We start from the raw sequence: 22,334 nt of genomic DNA, 5'->3' as shown, positions 1-22,334 counted from the left end.
AGTTAAATGTTCATTATTTATACATGCAAGAAAGGAAATTTATTGAATGTTGGTGTCTTATCAAAAGAAGTAATGCAAAAATATTACTGGCTATATATTAGTAATATGTTTGCAAACTAGAAAATGAGCTTGCTGTAAATAAATCGTGTCACGTTAAAATTCACATTTCAAGTTAGCCAATATTGCAAATCAATAAAGTAAAGATTTTCCATCATCTTATATTAATTACAGTTTACATTCTGTGTCATATAAATGCCAATATCTTTCATTGTATAACTGCTTCAAGAGGCATTGATGAAGACGTTGACACAACAAATGAGCAATGATAACCTTAGAGATAAATTCATTGATGCTAAAGGCCATAGATCACATTGGCATACTAGTGTGAGAATTAGGGCAGTTCTCATGTACAACCTTTGTACTATTGTCAATGAGAAGTTTATATGTGATTGCGAAGTGAATGATTAAAATTTGTATCTCGCATTTAGTAATTTTTCATAAGCATGTCCCCATTCAAGAGCACATGGGGCAATCCTTTGATTATTTGGAGTATATTTGACTACTAATTTTTTTCAATTCGTCATCCCTTGTCTAAATTAGGACAATAAACACTGTGATTGATCCATAGTTGCGGGGGAGCGCCCCCACCCCGATCCCACTCCCAATCCGTGCTTTGGGCGGGAGCGACTCGGGAGCGGGTTGGGAGCGCGCTCCCTAAATTTTTTTTCGCTCCCTGCCTTTCTAGGAGCATTTTGCCTTTTTGCAGTTTTTTTTTTGTAGTAATGTTCGAAATGCAATTTTTTTTAAAGAAACAAATAATTTTTGAGTGGGGAAGCTTAATGATCAAGTCTATGTCCCTAGAATTGATATGCTATTCATGGTAATGTTAAATTCTTAAAGTAAAAGAATGAAATCCTTTTACGTAAATTTTTAACATTACCATGAAATGACTCAGGATGTTTGAGAGTGGTTTCGGCCTCATTGTATTTCATATGGAGAAAGTAGAATTTTAGATTTCATTCAAAATCCAGCAGGTTTATCAGTTTTTCAAGATTTCAGGATTGGGGGATTGCAATGTTTCCATTGAATTTTGTCATGTATTAGGGTATGGAACTCGTATTTAATCAAGAGCACCAATCCCTCTATGTACTTTGATGTTAGTGACATTGGTTGTCGAACTCCTCTATCATGACCCTCCTAAAAATGTACGCATCACTCAAACAAAATCTTGACTTGACATGCTATGCTTTTTTCATCTTATGTTAATGCTTAGAGGGTGATATTAATGACAAAGATCCCTATATAGATATAGAGGTAATGACAAAGATACCTCTGGATATTAATGCTTAGAGGGTGATATTAATGAAAAAGATCCTGATTTTCCAACAAGACTAAAAAATTAGACATTTCTCGTGGTGGCAAGAGGCCCAAGCATAAGAAATAGATAATACATTTACTTCTCTTTTCTAGTTTCTAGTAGTTTTTATAACTATTGACTCTTTCATATTTATTATGATATTTTTTTAAACAATATATGACAATTTAAGTTTGAAGTTGGCAATTATAACTCATTAGTAATGAATTATGAATATGATGCTTCATGAAAGTTGAAAGTTGTTTCATTTCATTTCATGTTAGATATTATTTGTTGTAATGGTTACACTTAGCTTACAAGTACAACTTTGGTGATCAATGATGATAAATGTTATATATTGAGTTTTGAAAGCTTGAAACTTTAAGATTGATGAATCATGAGACTCAATATGTTGTATGTTACTATGTTACTAACTTGTGGACGTGGTTGATGAAGATTATAACTTCTAGATGATCGTTGTTATATGGATCAATCTATGTTTTTTTTTTGGTTGTTCTATATCTAATTCATTATTCTACATGTTTTTGTTGACATATATGTATCAAAATATAAAAAATAATATATATATATATTATAAAAAATGCTCCGGGATTCGCTCCCAAACTGGGAGCTTCTGAAAATGTCGCTCCTGCTCCCTTTTTCGCTCCCGCTCCCCGCTTTCACTCCCGCTCCCAAGTAGCACTGGATTGATCCATTAGAGAATTGACTAAAGTTGCCAAATTAGTTACTATTTGAGAATGCCTCAATCACCTATTGGAAAGGGGGGTGAATCAATGTTTCTTATCAATTAGTATATTTTTAATTTCACAAAGCATTAATTGTTATGACCATTAGATAAACATAAACATTCATTGACACCATTCAACAATGCATAACAATAGAGACAATACACAGAGTTTTAGGTGGAACCCCCTTCGGGACAAAAACCACCAAACGCTTCTTAATATATGTCTTCAAAAAGATTTACATCAAGTTTTCAGCTCCAACTGAAAGAGGCTCCAACGCCCTGGTTTACAGGCTCCAACCTGAAGGTGCTCCATCACCTAGTGTACTAGTTGCAACTGGACGGACGCTCCAATGCCCTATATAGACTCCAACCTGCCCTAGCATCACCCTGCCTCCTTGAAGTGTTCGCAGGATCCAACTTGAAAGAGTCTCCACTCTCCTGCCTTGCACCACCTAGCCACCCTAATCAACCGACGAACCATGTTTCACATTATATCAAACTGGATCCACCTGTGCTTGATATCAATAGGAAATTGCAATATAAAAGAACTACAACACAAAAGCTGTCAATCAAATCTGCCTTTGTATATTGTTAAAATTGGCAACTAGGGCCAAACTCCATATGGATCACCTTATTTATGGCTTCTGATATTTTTCCTAGATTCCTCTCATCGAGAGGTGTAGGATTGATCTAAAGATTATCCAATTCCGATAAGTATTTATGGAGATATGAATTTATTATTATGGACAAATTGTCAAGGTCGACCAACGAACTTATGTAGGCTCAGAAGCCCAACAGTCATGTCTATTCAATCTCAACGTTTGCATATAAATACAAGGAGCATTCTCCTCATTTAGACAATTCAATTCACTCATCTTCTCTCTCTCTCTCCTACGCATAAAAGGAGCCTCTCTCTCTCTCACACGTGTGGTTGAAAGGAAGACGTCCTAGGGCAAAGAAGACGCAGAAAGAAGGACGCTAGGGCAGCAAGTCATCTCTTTGACCAGCGTTGACCAAGCGTTGACCTTCCAGAAGTCCGAATTGGGTGTGGTTGCCTCTCCTAGGCAGGCCACAATTTTTGGCATGAAAATCGAGGTGATCTGACCTCTGGTTTGACCGGTATTGACTTCCCTAGTTGAGCGCTGCAGTTGACTTCAGAAATCTGCTAATTGACTGAACTTTTGGGGTTTGTTCAAGGGCTGTTTCTTCAGGCTGTTCGAGGACAAGTTGATTGGAAATTGACCAAGTATTTTAGAGGTCAATTTCAACAAGTTTGACTTTGCTGATCTAGGGTTTGCTGCTGCTGATATAAAATTACAGAATTCAGATTTTGTACTATTTCTCTATGCTGAACTATTGAAGATAAAAGAAGATTTGATCAAAGGGTTTCCCCACATTGGGGTTTGTCCCTGGCTAGCACCACATCTTGTGTCTCTTGTCTTGGCTTGTTTTCTGTTGATCATTTAATGTTCTATCTGCACTTTACTTAATGTATATGTGATTGCTAATCTGTGGCTAATAAGAAGAAAAATAAGTAAACTGCTCTAAGCATAGAACATACCATAATTTAACATGGTATCAGAGTTGAGGTGAAGACAAAGCCTAAGTAAGAGCAAGAGCAATCACTGAAGAGAAGGTTGGCAAGGCTATCTTAAAAAGAAATCATGGGTTCCTCAACACACTTCCCTGCTGAAGACAAACTTTGTGAGAAGTCTGACTATCATGGATGGAAGATGTCTCTCGATCTAACATTAGAAGAGCAGGAAGTATTGGACCATGTGAGAGGCGGGATTGTTGAACCTCCATCAAATGCATCCGCTGCTGCTAGGAACAAATGGACCAAGGGAGAAGTCAAAGCAAGGAAGATCATCCGGGACTCTATTGACAAGCGCTTGGTGGCCTATGTTTGGTGAGTTTATTTAAAGTTAATGATGCAAATCAAGTCTTGTTTCTTAGAAATAAGCTGAAGGAAATTTAGACGGGCAAAGATGAGAGTATGCAAGCATATTTCTTAAGGATCATCGAGATCAAGAATGATCTCCTATCTATTGGGAAAGTAATTCCTGACAGGGAAATGACACTCACAACTCTTGGAGGACTGCCATCTGAATGGTATATATTCAGGACTACTCTTCTCAACAATAGCGTAATTTCTGGATTTGAGGAATTAATGGCCAGATGCATTCAATAAGAAACGAGGATGGAAAGGCAAGAATGCCCATACTTAAAGGTCATCCCTCTGCCTTTTCTTCTCATACTAAAAGAAGAAACAACTCCGGGGCTAAATTCAAAGGAAAGGCTGGACCAAGGGGTGGAAAAAAAGGATGATGTTACAATTGCAATAAAACAGGTCACTATGCAAGGGAGTGCCCTAATAAAAGGGACTCACACCGGGACGATGATCAAAATCCCTCTCAAGGCAATCAAAGGAATGGCAGGTCAAATGGTAGAGGTAAAAGAAGTGCTGGAAATCAAGGAAGAGGACAACCATTCAAGAAGGCAAGAAATTCCAGGTATGAATCTAACACTGTTAACAATAAGCAAGATGAATATTATCTACCAACAGCTCTATCTACTACTGCTCCCCCGGACTCGCTGGGAAATTGGCTTATTGATAGTGGTGCCTCAAGGCACTTCACTGGTTACAAAGAAGCTCTCTATAATCTAATAGAGAAGGAAACCAACTGGAAATTGTTCTTGGAGATAATTCAAAATATCCCGTGAAAGGCGTAGGAAATGTCACTCTTCAATTGAATCAGGGTAATACCATCCACTTACAAGATGTATTATATGTACCTGATCTAAAAAAGAACCTGGTGTCCATTTCGGCAATGAAAGACAAAGGTTACAAGGTGGCCTTCAGCGATGGCAAGGTATGTGTATGGAAAAAGAACTTTAAAGATGCTTTTACTCTTGGGTTTCTAGTTGATTCATTATATTAGGTCGGTGGAAGTCCGCTGGGTCTCATGACTTGTGACACATCTCTTTAGTCCGAACTATGGCATTGGAGGTTTTCTCACCTTCATTATAAAGCTCTACACGATGTAAGAAAAATGGTGACCGAGATGCCCGAGTTCAGATTAGAGCAAGAAGGTGTATGTCCAGGATGTGCCGAAGGAAAGCTAAAAAGGGGACCATTCCCCTCAAGCCAAAGCAAGACCTCCGATATATTGCAGTTGGTTCACTCAGACATATCCGGTATGATGCCTGTGAACTCCTTGGGAGGATATTTATATTATCTCACTTTTATAGATGATTATTCTCGCAAGACTTGGATATACTTCTTGAAAAAGAAGGATGAAGTGTTCTCCTGGTTTTGGCACTTCAAAGCCTTGATCGAGAATCAAACCGAAAAGAAGATCAAGATCTTAAGGACTGATAATGGGACTGAATATGAATCCAATGAGTTTTATGACTTTTGCAAAGAGGCTGGCATTAAGAGGGAGACTACTACACCATATACTCCTGAGCAGAATGGTGTGGTGGAAAGGAAGAATTGTACAATTGTGGAAGTTGTCTGTACTATGCTCCATGATCAAAGACTTCCGAAGTTTCTATGGGATGAAGCTGCAAATACCGCCGTATATGTACAAAACCGATGTCCTCATCAAGCATTGGGTTCCAAGACTCCCGAAGGAATGTTGACCGGTAAGAAACCTGATGTATCGCATTTTAGAATTTTTGGAAGCCCTGTATATGTTCATGTGCCTAAAGAAAAAAGGAATAAATTGGGTGCATCTGGAAAGAAAGGAATCTTCGTGGGCTATAGCGAAAATACTAAGGTCTATAGAATCTATATAGCTGGTCAAAGGGAAATTGAGATTAGTCATGATGTCACCTTTGACGAAGATATGGCTCTTAGCAAGGTAGACAATTTTCCTACTTTAAGGGGATCTAAAGAAGCTGACACCGGGGAATCGAAGGAAAAGGAAGATGAGACGATGCCCGATGTGGAAGAACCTATGGATCGTATTGATCCTCCTCCGTAAGTGCCTTCCTCTTCTAGGAAGAGGCCTTCATGGCTTACAGGGACACTTGATGATGCTGAAGGACACATTGCACCCCGAGGAACCTTCTGTGAAAGTAAGAAGCTGAACAGGTATCAGGGATACCTGACCATCATGAGCACGATCATCCAAAATGAGTCTTCGTCATTCACAGATGCCGTCAAGCATCAAGTATGGAAGGATGCTATGACTGAGGAATATGAGTCCATTATGAAAAACGATGTTTGGGATGTGGTCCCCAGACCCCAGGACAAAGCAGTTGCCACTTCAAAATGGCTTTACAAGATAAAGCATGTAGTTGATGGAAGTGCGGAAAAGTATAAGGCTCGTTTTGTCGCTCATGGCTTCTCCCAGATGGAAGGTGTAGACTATGATGAAATATTTGCACCTGTTGCCCTATATGCCACCATCCGCTCGATCATAGCCCTTGTTGCTTCGCAAGGATGGAACCTACATCAGATGGATGTCAAGACTGCGTTCTTACATGGCTCGATCAAAGAGGAGGTCTATGTAGAGCAACCCTAAGGATTTGAGATTTATGATCGAGAATATCATGTGTGCAGGTTGAAGAAGGCCCTCTATGGGCTAAAGCAAGCACCCCGAGCATGGTATGAGAGGATTGATAGCTACTTGATGAAGCTGGGATTCACTAGGAGTGAAGCCGACCCTAACCTTTACTTTAAGGTTATAGATGACAAGCCTCTCATACTGGTGCTATATGTTGACGACCTCTTTCTAACAGGTGCAGACCCTATCATTCATGAATGTAAGAGGGAGTTGGCTTCTGAGTTCGAGATGAAAGACCTAGTACGTATGCACTATTTCCTAGGATTGGAAGTCTGGCAGAAATCGGGGGAGATTTTCCTATCTCAAGGAAAATATGTGGTGAAGATATTGGAGAGATTCGGCATGGTGGATTGCAAGCCCGTAACTACCCCGATGGAGCTTGACTTCAAGAAGTTAAGCGGTAGTGCTGCTGGACCTGTTTTACGAAATGCTACCGAGTATCGTCAACTCGTCGGAGCATTAATGTTCTTGGTGAACTCCTGTCCGGATATATGCTTTGCAGTCAACACATTGAGTCAACATATGGTTGAGCCTCACCACTCACATTGGATTGGTGCCAAGAATTTGTTGAGATATATTCGTGGCACAATCACTCATGGGTTGAGATACACTGCCGGAGATGTGAGAGTACCTGGGTATACTGATGCTGATTGGGCAGGCAGTGTGGTGGACCGAAAGAGCACTTCTGGGTGTTGTTTCTCTTTGGGATCTGCCTCGATATCCTGGATCAGCAAGAAGCAGAAGTTGGTGGCTTTGAGCACCGCCGAGGCAAAGTACATTGCTGCTAGCATGGCCTCCTATGAGGCAGTCTGGTTGCAAAATCTCTTCAGTAAGCTGTTTGGATTTACATTGGATACCACCGTGACTCTGTGTGACAACCAGAGCGGGATCCGTTTATCAGAGAATCCCGTATTTCATGATCGCTCCAAGCATATCGATATCAGGTACCACTATATTCGATATATGGTGTAGCGAGGAGCAATAAGGCTCCAACATATCGGTACAGATGAACAGGTCGTCGACATTTTGACAAAGCCCCTAGGAAAGGTCAAATTCTTGACTTTCTGGGAACGACTTGGTATTGTTCAGAGACCCTCTTATGAGGGTTGAGTATGATGTATTGAACTTTGGGAGCTCCAGGGGGGCGCGGGGTACTTCTTGGAGCGACATGTGACCACGGGGCGACTCACCATCCCCTGGTGGTGCACTATATACAGGGTAAAGGTTCTACCTTCCCCTGTGACACCCCGTGGTGACTGTGAAACAGGATGATTAGTTCTCCTGTGGGCCAGGATGATTCGTTCTCCGTGGCGATTGTGGAGCAAGATGATTAGTTCTCCTGTAGGCCAGGATGATTAGTTGTCATGGCATCCATTGGACAGGATGATTCGTTCTCCTGTGGACAGGATGATTAGTTCTCCTGTCGAGGCATCCTACCCATGTAGTCTGGGACTCATGGGAAGTACCTCTCATCTGATCAATGAGCAGGGAAATGAGGATAGAGACCATAGTAGTACTATCGATGGACGCATCGCTGTATCTACCGTACTCCCTATGTTAGGATGACCTCCATTGATCTGGGATCAATGATACTGATCTAGGATCAGTGAGAGTGGTTCACACTCTGAGACTGACTTCAGGTCAGTGGAGGATGGTATGATACATCCTCGATCATTTCTTCTTCTTCATAGTTTGAGCAGAGCATAGCAGAGCAAAGTAGAGCAAAGTAGAGCAAAGCAGAGTAGAGCAGAGTGGGGTCAAGCTGTACAGGACAGTGCATTTGATGGATGGATAGTAGCGACGGTCTGACGGATTGTAGATGAAGTTCTCCCTAGTTGAGAGGGAGTGTTAAAATTGGCAACTAAGGCCAAACTCCATATGGATCACCTTATTTATGGCTTCTGATATTCTTCCTAGTTTCTTCTCATTGAGAGGTGTAGGATTGATCTAAAGATCATTCAATTCCGATAAGTATTTATGGAGATATGAATTTATTTTGATTATGGACAAATTGTCAAGGTCGGTTAGCAAACTTATGTAGGCTCAAAAGCCCAATAGTCATGTCTATTCAGCCTCAACGTTTGCTTATAAATACAAGGAGCATTCTCCTCATTTGGACAATTCAATTCACTCATCTTCACTATCTCTCTCCTATGCATAAAAGGATCCTCTCTCTCTCTCACACGTGTGGCTGAAAGGAAGACGTCATAGGGCAAAGAAGACGCAGAAAGAAGGACGCTAGGGCAGCAAGTCATCTCTTTGACCATCGTTGACCTTCCAAAAGTGTGGATTGGGTGTGGTTGCCTCTCCTAGGCAGGCCGCAATTTTTGGCACGAAAATCGAGGTGATCTGACCTCTGGTTTGACCGGTATTGACTGCCCTAGTTTAGGGCTGCAGTTGACTTCAGAAATCTGCTAATTGGCTGAACTTTTGGGGCTGTTCAAGGGCTGTTTCTTCAGGCTGTTCGAGGACAATTTGACCGGAAATTGACCAAGTATTGTAGAGGTCAATTTCAGCAAGTTTGACTTTTCTGATCTAGGGTTTGCTGCTGCTGATATAAAATTACAGAATTCAAATTTTGTACTATTTCTCTCTGCTGAACTATTGAAGATAAAATAAGATTTGATCAAAGGGTTTCCCCACATTGGGGTTTGTCCGTGGCTAGCCGCCACATCTTGTGTCTCTTGTCTTGGCTTGTTTTCTGTTGATCATTTAATGTTCTATCTGCACTTTACTTAATGTATATGTGATTGGTAATCTATGGCTAATAAGAAGAAAAGTAATTAAACTGCTCTAAGCATAGAACATACCATAATTTAACATATACCAAACTCCAGTTGTCGATATCAACCACTTCTATCACAACCATAGCCAACACTGCTTGTCATATGGATAAATCTGTTAATAACTCAAGCAGAAATTTGTCCAATGATTAACACAATAATCTACAGTGTACACCATATCTGCTATAGCATCACATGTTAACTTGGCAGCGCAGTAACAAATTCCAATCATTGGACTAGATTCCTCTTTTCGAGAGGACCAAAATCGACCTTTGAAGCACTGGATTTGGATAAGGGAAAGTGTATTTTTTAAGACAAGCCCACAATGTCACATTTGATCAAGTCGGCCTAGAGGCTAATTAGCCCTCGTCCAACACCTATAAATTCATGACACATCAAGCTCATTTGTACTTCAACTCAACTCAAGCATCTCTTCTTTATTTGGTTTGTACAATTTGAATTGCAGGGGTTTCTCTTCACACGTGCGAGTAGGAGGAAGGACAATTTAAGGAGGCCAAAATTCTGAAGTTCATTTGCACTTTGACCAGTGTTGACCACCTGTTTTGGAGCTGTTTTTTAGTTCGATCTCTTGGGCATATTTCTGTTTTGGCAGACCAAGTTTGTTGGCACAAAACCTGAGAAGTTCTGGGCAGTTTGACCATCGTTGATTGCAAGGATTGACCGCAGATTTCAGACCTGCATTGACTGCAGTCCTCTTGTCTCTGTTGACCAAGTTTGACCATGGATTTCAAGATTGTTTTCACTGATCTTTGATCTGCATTGAAAGCCGAGCTGTTTGACCTTTGACCGAGCTGTTGGAATGCACTTTGACTGCTGACTGGTGGATTGGTTAGGGCAGATTTGACTGTTGTTGACTTTGACAGTATAGCAGATTTGACAGTTTGACTAAAGTTGACTTTTGAAGCTCATATTGATTGGATATTGATTTTTCTATTTGAATAGTCAAAGTTTGACTTTGACTCATGGATTGTGCTCTTTGTACTCTGCTGAACATTTGATGACAATCTAATAGAATAATATTTTTCAAAGGGTTTTCCCCTCGTCTTTGACCAAATTGGTGTCTCTTGTTGATGTTCTTGATTGTCTCCTATTGTCATTGCATTTACTGTTCTATCTTCATTTACTGTTGATTATTGGAAGAAATAATTGTTGCTGAAATGATTGCTCAATGAAGGATTGAATTGGGTTAAAGTAATTGATATAGCATAGAACAGTGGAAAAAATAACATCACAAACCTGTAATACTGTCACTGCTCTCACCGTTTACTTGTGCCCACGAGCACAAACCTAGATACCACAAATCTGACCTGTGCCCAGCCGTAAACTGTCCCAGCTATTGCAACAAAAACATGCAAGCTCCTGTTGTCTCAAATCCTAGGCACTGTCACAACTCTCAATGCACATCACAGTAAATGTCATTTGTCAACAAGTTCATAGTCAATGTCACATCTTCAAATCATTCACACAACACTGTTACAAGAAATTGTCGCAAAGGTTATGTCCGCAAGTATATTGTCAAGGTAAGGTCACTGTCAACATTGCTGTCACATCAAGCTCACTTTATAAGAAGATTACTGTCACATCAAGCTCACTGTATAACAAGATTACTGTCACATAGGAGATCACTGTCATGTAGATAAGAGGATCACTGTCATCATGGTAGTTCACTGACACATAAGAAGAATATGCACATTACAGGTCACTACAAACTGCCTTACCAAAGCCCAACTACACCTCCAAGAGTTCTTGACATTATCAAAATTACTTGTTGGATGATATCAATTGCTCCAGCTACCATGTGAAGTTTATATTGTCACTGTTGTGATGTTGCTTGAATGAAGTCGGCTTCAGATATGCATTCTTCTTTTGGCACATACTTACATAAGTGTGCATATGCATCTCCTTAAGGCCAAAGATAACTTGTTCTATTTCAAGAAAGTACCTTTATTCAGATGCTTCAGATGTAAGTACTAAGTACGTTTAGGTCTGTCTGTACTTTGTCTTCTACTGCATTAAAGACCTTGAATACAAACTGATAGAATGCATCTTACAATATATGCCACAGTACAGTACCACAGTTCTTATCAAATCAAGAATACTGAAGGTAGCGAGTATGTATACTGCACTTTTTACTCAAGGAGCGATGCTCAGGTAAGGAGAACAATACTGCTATCACCTTATTAAATGAATTCAGTCCCTAGTTTCCAAATTCTGCCTTTAGAAACAGAAACACTAAGCTGTGGCTATAAGAGTAACCATACCTTTTGAGTATTTTGAATGCAAGTTCTGTCACTGTTTAGATCTGAAATAACATTGACAGACTCATGAACAAGTACGTCAAACTCCTTTAAGTCTGTGCCCAAATGACTCCGCACTTTTGGAATTGTGTTATGTGAAGTTAGAACTGTTGCTCAGAAATGTTGTCACTTCTTCAGACAATGTGTTGCAATACCAAGAAAGTCTTGATCCTGATTTTCTTCAGAAGGTAGGCCAAACGGTCTTATGGCAATCCTTCTTTGGTCAGCCATAAAAGAGTGATAACGTCGCAGACAAAAGCTATTTCAGGAAGTGAAGTACTTGCTCAACAAAACTAGCCCGTGAAGACCGCAAAGGTTGATATTATTAGGTTGAACCTTTCATTGGACTAGAAGCCTTCTCAAACCACAGTGAATAAGCCCTATGCTCAATAAGAGTTGCCGCAAAGCTTGATACCTCAGAAATTTCAATTCGGCTAGCAGTAGTTGTTTGATGATTGAAGAGAAACCTTGCTGATCTAGGTAGAGTGCTTAAACCTTGATGACCTAGAGGGCCAAGACCTGTACAACGAGATACCAAGAGGAAGACAACGAAATCCAAGCAAAATTAAAAGCCAAAACCAACGAATCTCTCAGTCAAATACTGCTTTAGATCAGTTTGGTACAAAATAAATAAAGAATATATCCTTTGGTAATCCTGAAAATATACAATCCACATAGATGAACAATTTTTATGCCTCCAAGAATCGAAGTTATTCAATGATATGTACTCAGAGATGACATAGAAATTTCTTGCACAGTAATGGAGCCTTGAAGAAAGCTGAGAGCCACAGCAGAAAGTGATGTAATGCTGCTTAGGAATGTGGCTATCCCTGATCCCAAAATGCTAATCTAGAACCACAGTATTCATGCAAGACCTCACAAACTCTGTCGCTGTTTCAACAGTATTCAACAAGGGCCGAGGTTATTTCAGATGACACATTTAAGAATATTTGTTGATGTTTTGATAATCATTTGAGGAGAGATGTTGCTCCTTTTTATAATTATTTGAAGGGCTTCTAAGAGTGAGCCGTTGGAGGAGTTTTAAGATGGTAATCCCCTTTTGAAATTAAATTTTATTTTAAACTTGTAGCCCAAGGATCAGGCTGTCTACCATTTGGAGTTAGGTTCCAATTTGACTTTGAAGTCAAAGACCTTTTGAAGATATAAAATAATTTTCAAAGCCCTTCAAGAATAAGTTGATCCTTAAATTGAGGAAAGCCCAACTCCCTTGATGTGAAAGATATGCTGGTCAATGAAAGATTGCCACATCATTTTCCTGTGGGGTTTTTGCCCACAAAAATGGGTCCTTGTTCAATCTGGTATAACTCACAAACTGTGAGGCCTCTCGTGGCGTGTCACATACCACCGGAATCAGTTCGACGAGGAGAATCCAATGACGATGATCTTGAGATCAGATTAATTGATCTTCATTCTCAAAATCCGTAACAATTGCGGGGCTAATAGGGTTTCCAGTGATCCTACCAGTGGAGCTTACAACTTGATGCAATCCAGACAAACATTAAGAGCGTTTATTAATGAACCTTGGCATCAATGACAACACCATTCAACATCAGCATGCTATCATATACCCTCAAAGTTAGTCAAAATAAATTGTTGCTTAAGTCAACAAACATAACTTTAGGTGTACAATGCATGCCACCCTCTGCTCTTACTGTCCTTTCATTACATTTTCTTTGTGTCCTTTTTGAATGATTGACACAGCTAACCTTTATTTCCCTAGTTTCTTGACTTAGGGCCTATGAGAGCCCATAATGGCTATCCCTAAGCCCAAAAGTGGATTTATTTGATCCTATTCCACTCTAAGTATTCTTGGTAATCAACACTGCCATAAAACAAAGCCCCGTGAAGATGAAGCTAAAAAGACCAGCCATGACCATCCACCATTGGGGGTCTAGGAGATCTCTTACAAAATACACCTACATGGCCTTATAGGGCTATCATATGCACACATTTAGGCTTACAAATGATCTGGTCAAAAGTTCTGGAGTACCCGTTCTGAAGGAGGGGTAACACTCCCCACCGTACTTAGACCACAAAAAAGCTCTCAAAATCTGTTCATGTCAGTAAACTTTCCCTACTTGGAAACCAACAAGAGAAATAATATACATGAGAACCTTGAACAATGTGGGCAACAATAGTTAACATGCCTGCAAATGGAGGTCCTTATGGTGCTAGATGTGAAGCTTTCTCTACAGCTCTGTAAACACTAATCCCACATGGCTATTAGTGACAGTCCAACTCCAAAGGGAATCCGCAGATAGTGAGTCATTACCTCATGCCTAATACAAGGCCAAACAGTAGGGATCCAGTCTAGGGTTGCTTCTATCCTACTAAAGTATGTTTTCTGGGCATTCACTACAAAACCTTTGGTAGAGCAAAAGGTGTCCAAACAAGCAAGGGCCCCATCAACATAAACCTTTTCTACCCTAACTGAGAGGAAAGTTTCATCAACAAAGTGGTTGTTAACTTCATAGAGCCATATGGGAGAATAACATAAATATGATGAAAATATAGTTGGCATCCAACAAGTAACCCAAAACATTTGCAGTTAAGATATACAAATATGGGGCCGGTGGACATCCCTAATAGATAGAGTGATGTAGGGAGATCTGAGGAGACGAGGTCATTTGACAAAGACAAAGGCTAAGCACGGTTGAATAGATTGTTCACTATGGCAACACAAAGGGTGCAAAATTCCAAGCAAATCAACATCTCTGAAATAAAAGACCAATATAATCGATCATATGCTTTATTGAAATCAATTTTCAAGATCAGAGATTGCTACCCAGTCCCCCTTGCCCACTCCATGGCCTCCCAAATAGAAATCACATTGTCAAGAATAAATTTACCCTGAACAAATCTTGTTTGCTCTCGATGAACCACATACTTAGAGAACAAATGGATCCACAACGCGAAAGCCTTGGCCATAATATTATAAGCAACAGTGAAAAAGGTGATAGGATGCCAATTCCATTGGAATCCTTGGTTTCATTCTTTGGGATAAGCGTGATCAGTCTTTGGTTTGAAAACTAGAAGCAAACACTTTAGAGGCCAAAGAGCATAAATCATCACCAATATTATCCTGCATGGCCTTGTGGAACTCATGAGGAAGCCCATCCATGCCTCGGGATTTGCCATTGTGCATAGAAGACAAAGCAACAAAGAGCTCTTCCTTCAGAAATTCTTTATCCAAGCCATCCATATTACCACAAGAAACGTTGTGGGGAGCCACCTTGCAACAAGCGTTTCTAACAACCTCCACCTGATCCATCAGAGTACAAGGAGGAAAAATTATTTTAAAATGCAAGCTAAATATACTTGGGCCCCTCCTAGATCCATTGAAGATGGGAGCAAACTTGAGCACTCTTGGTGATATAGTCCTCAGCTTGCTGAACAACAATCTTCAACTTTGCAGCCTCCTCCTAAAGAGTCAAATTATGAAGATCCTCTTCAAGAAGGATGTGAACCTCCTCAAGATGTCGTCAAGCCAACTGCAGATATTTGTTCCAATTTTTTGCTGGCCTTTGATGAACTTAATTGTATTGCAAATGGTAGCCTCCCACCAAAGAATCCAACCTCAATCCACAACCGATTGAAAGGAAAGGTTACAAAACCTCTAAACAAGGCTGCTAAAATCGTTCGACGCCAAATGGGATACTTTCAGCTTGAACAATTAAAAAGCGGTGAATTGGTTGATTCGCCTAAAGAGATCATAGTTTGAAGTGGCAAATAATCTGAACCTATTGCATCTAAAAGCTTATCTATAAGATAAAGTCGGCTAGAGAGTCACGTCTGCCCGAGGCCCATATAAACTTGGTCTATTTATTGGGCTCAGAATAGGGTTTGAGAGCATGATTTTATGTGTTACCTTTCTATGGTTAAAGTGTTGTTTGGTTTTACCATCATCTTAAATGTGTAAAATATGGAATTTGCTTTTGATTGTGATTGTTAATTTTGTTTTCATAGCTGAAATTATATTAATGACAAGCCCCTTAAGGAGGTCTTTCCATCATCTCTGTATGAATTTGGGATCTCTACTACGTATAATGCTCTTTGGCAGGTCATATTTGGAGAGAATTTTTGAGATTAGCAGATTGGTTATGTTGCTTTGTTCTGACTATTTTTACTAACGGTGGTAGTGAATGGTCATTAACCCCAATAGTGTGAACCTGGATGGTCTTTTTCAAAATAGTACTCCCTTAAATTGATTATCCCAGTGTTCATTGTTTGCATTTGCTTATATAAATGGAATAGGATACTTTTGTGGTTAGGATTTATTCATCTTAATGAGCAATTGAATTGTATAAATGATAATTGCCTTAGCAAGCATTGTTATTTTTTCAATTCTTATCTTCTTGTTTATGATTTTTCCATAGAATGCCTCAACTTTTCATTCTATTTTCCATGGTAGTAAGCATTGTAGTGGTAGTGAAAAAGTGAATTGGCCATTGAATTATGGAAATTTTTATTTTTCAAAACAATGAATATTTTTGACTAAATATCACTAGCATTAATGATGCAAAGGGTGTATGTACATTGACATATTCTTGATCTGCAGGTAGAGATGCCTCCATCAACTAAGAGTGGAACATTACTCAGAAGTTCCATTGGTCGGCCTTCCCCACTTGGTGTATCTCAACTAGGGGATGCAGTCAACTTTTCTCTTTTCTCAGAGCATGCTACTTCTGTTACATTATGCTTGTCAATCTCTGGACGGTAACAATATCATATAATACTCTCTCTCCATTTTTCTTGTTTCTCTATCTAAGTTGCATGAAGCACTGAGAAGTTTCGAAGTTTCTGAAACAGGTACATTTAGAAACATCACCTCCCAAAAAGGAAATGTTGGCCGAAATGTCATATATATATATATAATTTATAAATAAGTGAATAGCACATTACCTTGCAAGAAAGAAGGGAATACGACCCATAGATGACAATTTAGAAGGAAAACCAAGTCTATATTAACTCTCATAGATGATTACATGATGGTCGAGTTTCGGGTACGGGTAGGGACCGAAACGTCAGGTTCCTAGAAGTTTCATGCAACATAGTTCTCTATTAATAATCGAGTAGACACTGGACATAGATTTAGATACTGATTTTGATGTAGTTACATATATGCTAATTTGCAGCTGTCCTAATGACCACTTGATAGTATTGTTTTGTTTATTTGCACTTTCTCTATTTTAGGGAGTCGATTCCCTGTGCACTATCTTTTACTTGAAAATCACACTACTTATTTTGCTATCACTAATGCTGCGTTTTCGAGTCCCATTGACCTATTTCAGTCATTGACTAGTTAGAGAGCATTAGTGATTTGTATATGGTAGGCCTATAGCCTATCTATCTCACCAACATGGATCTTCACTGCAGAATTAAAATTGTAATGTCTATGCAATTCTCTATCAAGCTGAGTCAAGCTTCTTGTCTCTGTTCAGTTCTGGTTTTGATTCTTGAAGGCTTGGTTTGTTCACTTGTAGGCCAAGGCCAAGGGCAAACTGTGAACAAATCCAGAATACAATTTTGTCGTACCAGCTAAACAAGATTCTCTGAATACACCTCTCTGTTTAATGCAATATTCAAGACCACCACTTCGTTATGAACACAGATGCCATTCAATATAAATTCATGCTTTGCATATGTAGATGGGTGTAAGTTATCTGCTACACAAGCATAATATAGGGCAGCACTGTGGCCTTGACATATTTCTTGTGCAGAACCAAGGACACTAATTCTATATGCCAACACGACAATGCGCTCCATGTTTTCAACTGTGCAAACACAACACTGCATTCAACCATTCCTTCCATCCATTCAAAAAGACACACGCATGTATATGTTCCACCAATGTTCCAAAAAAAACACTGCTTCTCATTGCTATCACTATTCCATGATACAAAGGTGTATATTCATTTGTTTGAGAGTCTTTTTGCTTGAACCAATCTCAGGGGATGGCTGTAGGTAAGGAAATGTTAATTTTCCTTGTTAATGTTGAAGTTTAGTAGCAGGCAGGTGCTTTTGCATAGGCTAGTTATCAAGCATGCAGAAGTTGTCCCAAGTCTCATTTAGGAGATTTGCTTAATTAATTTCAATCAATTAAGTTGTTTTCTATAATTTTTCTAAGTCTAACGTAAAGAAAGTCTGTTAATTAAGGTCAATTAATTAATGCTGGCTATTGAGCTAGGAAAGTCTAAGCAAATGTAAGTTAATTACATTAGTGACTTAGTGAGGTGAGATCTAATTTCAACCGTCAAGCACTTTGGAGATTAGGGGTAGTGGAGACCTAGTGATTTTTCAGGCAGTAAAATTTGTAGAGGTAGAGAGAGCAACTAGGGCATGGCTCGAGGCTAACCCTAGGGCGAGTTTTGGAGATCAAGAACTATGGCTAGGGCTCCTGTGAGGACTGCACATGCCATGTGGGAGGAAGCGACTGTGATTTTAGGGTTGTACATGCTGTACAATTGAGTCCATCTTTTGCCCAGAATTCGTACAATAGTGTGCAGGTGTGATTTTCTGCAGGTTGAGGTTTTTTCTGGGATGAGTTCAGCCAAGCTTAATTGCTGGAAATTCCAAAGTTTCTTTGTGGGCTATTTTCCCAATTAGGGAGCTCTAACTGTTCTGATAAATAAAGTGAAGTTTAGTTGGAGGATAAATTTTTGTGTGAGAATTATTTTCTGTGTTTGCTTTTGTCAAAAATTTCTGAGTTAAAATTCCAATGTATTTCTTATTTAGTAGATTCAGATATAATTTTTTCTAGGTTAATAATCAACTAGGAATATTAAATCAGATTCAAAATTAGAAGTTTAACATGGTTTCAAAGCTTTAAACTTTGAAGAGGAAATCAGAATTCTCACAGTTTTAACAGCAGATCCAGAGTTCTAGCGATAATTTTTCTTCAATAAATTTTTGATTTGAAGATGGCAGCAACTAGTTTGAGTTAAGAGGATAGGTTGGAGGGTGCCTCTAACTTCATCCCTTGGAAGGAAAGGATTACATTACTCTTGAAGGAGAATGGGTTGTGGGATTTTGCAAATACCACAGTAACCCCACTGACTGATCCAGTAGAGTTGGTCATCCATTAGCAAGAGGATGTGAAGGCCATGAGGATCATCTTAGATGTGGTGAAGGATCACTGGATTCTTCACCTATCTGAGAAGACGTCAACAAGGGAAATGGTTGTGGCTCCAACAAATCTTTTCTAAAGCAACAATATAAAGGGTTAGATTGTGCTGAATGACAAACTTAGAGCCATCAAGATGACCAAATCAGATATAATGACTAGCTATCTCACTAGGATTACTCAGATACCCTATCTGGCTCACCAGGTCCCAGTCTGTCCCATGAAATCCTCCATCGCTGCCTCTAGACCATGCGTCAGCTCTGCTAGCCTTTGCGTTAGCTTTTGGAGCCTCTCTGCGTCTCATACGCTGGCCTCTCTGGCTCTGTGCAGCTCTTGGTTGCCTCTGCGTAGCCTCTAGCTACCTCTGCGTCAACCTCACTAGGCTCTGCGCTGCCTATCTGGTACCAACTCTGCCTCTCTGCTGTGTATTCACTGCCCCTCAGCTGCAACTTAGATCACTCACTTGATTTCCTCAGCAAACGCTACCCTAGAAAATCGAATTCTTGATCTCTCTTAGTGATTTCTCTAACTGACCCTCAAGCCTCTTATACTTTTCTCGTTGGTCCATCAACGACCAAGATTAAGTCTCTAATCAATGGCTAAGATTAGATTTGGCTTGATCCATGACTTTTGGACCCTTCTAACCCAATTTTATATTAATACCCATTAATAATTTATTTTTCCTAAGTTTAGACTTAGGAACTCCATTAAAAATATTAATTATTTTAATATCTCCCAAATCGGTTAGAATTTGCCCAAACCATTTCTGGGTCTTGGAGATCTCATGTACTTTAGCCTCTCCACCAATTTCATGGCTAGAGCACATTCGATGTTACCCCAAATCAACACTCCCTCTTAGCGAGGACTGTGCTCTAATAATACTCCTCACTTAGTATCATCCTGATCATCCAGCATCGGTCCCTGTGCTGATGTTGGGCCTCCCCGCCCAACATCTTATGCACTGCTGCCCATGGCCCTGCCACTGCTGCCCATGTACTTTAGCCTCTCCACCAATTTCATGGCTAGAGCACATTCGATGTTACCCCAAATCAACACTCCCTCTTAGCGAGGACTGTGCTCTAATAATACTCCTCACTTAGTATCATCCTGATCATCCAGCATCGGTCCCTGTGCTGATGTTGGGCCTCCCCGCCCAACATCTTATGCACTGCTGCCCATGGCCCTGCCACTGCTGCATCAGTACGACAACTCCCTCTGCATCTGTGCTGTTGCTGGTCCATATAACCAACATCGCATATGCACTGGATCCCCTTCTCCTCACGCTGCATTGTGCTGCCCATAGCACTGCCACTGCTAACTGCTGTACTGCAACTCAATTACCGAGTAGTAAGTAGCTGATCCACCCAACTCTGACATCCCTGTCAGGCTAGACACTCTCAATACTGAAGCTACCTCTGCTGCTAACAAGTGCTCCCTCTATTGACCTCTGTGTTGCTGCAGCAACTCCATGCATCTCGCACTGTTGCACACTTCTTTGTGCCATCCTGCACTGGTGCAACACTCCTGTGCTTCTCGCACTGTTGTAGCCTGCTGTCCCGGGACTCCTGCACTGTAGCATTCTCTGTCGCTCCATCCGCATCCGTCTCTACTAACATCTGCCAGTCCTTCTACTCCTCTTCGGGGCTCCTGTAGCAAGGTGTAATCCAAGAGGTTGGGTACCTCAAGGATCCTGCCCCTCATTGCCTGTAGTCCGTCTGACTACAGCTCGATGTCACCCCACTTCCTCTCAAGTGGTGCATGAGCTCTCATGGCACAGTCGTCATCCTCCTCGACTTCTTTTTTCCACCCTTGCTTGCACTCCCTTGGTCTCAGAAGCGTCTCCCTTGCTCTTCTTCGTAGGACACTAGTTCACAAAATGAACCAGTTCCCCACAATGGAAGCACTTGACCTTGGAGAGGTCCTTCTTCTTTCTTATCTCCTGCTTTCCCGCAGATGCGAGAGCCACATCTTCTTCTTCCTCCTCCTTGATTCTGACCCCTTTTCCGCTACTCCTCGCCTTGGTCACCCGTCTGATCTCTTCTTGACGAAGAGCCGCCCATAGTTCCTCCCAATCTGGAAGGCTCGACCTGCCTAGTGTGCTCTGGACAAATACCTCCCAATCCTTTGAGATTGCCTTCAATTGGGTCCTCGCCATCAGTTCCTAATCCGACTTGGCCCCTATGGAAGTTAGCTGGTCATGGATCTCCTTCAATCCACCGAGGAAGACATCTACCTGCTCCCCCTTCTGCATCTGGTATGACCGCAGCTAATTCTCAAGTAACATCTTCCTCTGCATGGAAGTATGCTGGTATAATTTCTTCAGGGCATCCCACATCTCATTTGCCGTGTTCTTCTCGGCAATATGCAACACCACATGATCCTTGACCCCATCAAGGATGATGCACTTTGCCCTGGCCATTGCCTCCTCGTACTTCTCATTTTCAACTGGGTCAACTAGGATCACTATTGTTTTCAAGGCGAAGTCCTTGATGCGATATCTGTCTAGAATGGACAAGATCCTGGCCTTCCAGACCACGAAGTTGGATGCTTCGTCCAACCTATCCTGATCTCTCAGTCCATTCATGGCCATTATGCTGCTCTTCTTCCGACTCCTTCGAGTCTCTCTACTTCCCTCTTGGAAGTCCTCGATTTGACTCACTCTGAGTCTCGATTTCCCTTTTGGAAATCCCTCCTCCTTGGTCTTGCCTTGTTGGGTACTGTTTTGACCACAATACCCCACCAGCTTCGCCCCGCAAATTATCGACAGCCTCCTATACCCCGACAACTTGAAGGACTGAGCTTCTAGGCTCTGCGCAATCCTGACACTAGCAAAATCTGCACCTCCTGGCTACAATGTTGATCCTTCCTGACGGAGAAAGATGACCGAGCACTGCATAGGTCAGGTCTGCTCCTCTCTGCTTCTGTGCTGATCCTCCTCCTGGCTCGAACTGATGACGCAGGCCCTTTGCGTCACCCCTTCCTTGTTGCTTTCTGCTAGGGACAATTTCTGTCACTCGGGACAACTGTTTCTGTTGCTACTACTCTGTTCGGATGATGCCTTCTGTTATCCTGTGATCTGCAACCACACTTTGATACCATGTTGGAATTTCTAAGTTTAACCTGTTAGAAATTCTTCCTATACTATCTGATTTATTTCTTCCTACTTGTTTAATTACTTAACAAGTTATTTACTATGTAAATACTGAAAATAAATACAAGTATAGTATCAACATCTATAGATCATCAACTGAAAGTAAACAAGCACACAAGTGACATTGATATTTTTGGACCACCCGGAAAAACCCAATGCAAGAAAGCTGGTGCAGCTATTCAGAGGGTTTTATTATTATGCAGTTTTCAGAATACAACTAGGGTGCCAGAAATGGCTCACCCAATAGAGAATGCCCTCTGCA

General features: G+C 40.7%; 1 protein-coding gene across 1 annotated transcript in view; it reads left to right on the top strand.

Annotated features, from left to right (window-relative positions):
- The window catches only part of ISA3 (isoamylase 3), a 382,462-nt gene that overhangs the window by 46,451 nt on the left and 313,677 nt on the right, over positions 1 to 22,334 (top strand). Inside the window, exon 4 of the mRNA XM_089430864.1 lies at positions 16,357 to 16,514. Coding sequence (XP_089286990.1) covers positions 16,357 to 16,514 — 158 coding nt within the window. The remainder of the gene's footprint in view (positions 1 to 16,356; positions 16,515 to 22,334) is intronic.

This window comes from Pinus tabuliformis, chromosome 6, assembly GCF_031772625.1.
Source record: "Pinus tabuliformis cultivar Carrire ecotype Pingquan chromosome 6, CPIR1, whole genome shotgun sequence".
NCBI lineage: Eukaryota > Viridiplantae > Streptophyta > Pinopsida > Pinales > Pinaceae > Pinus > Pinus tabuliformis.
This window is presented reverse-complemented; position numbering and strand designations above follow the sequence as displayed.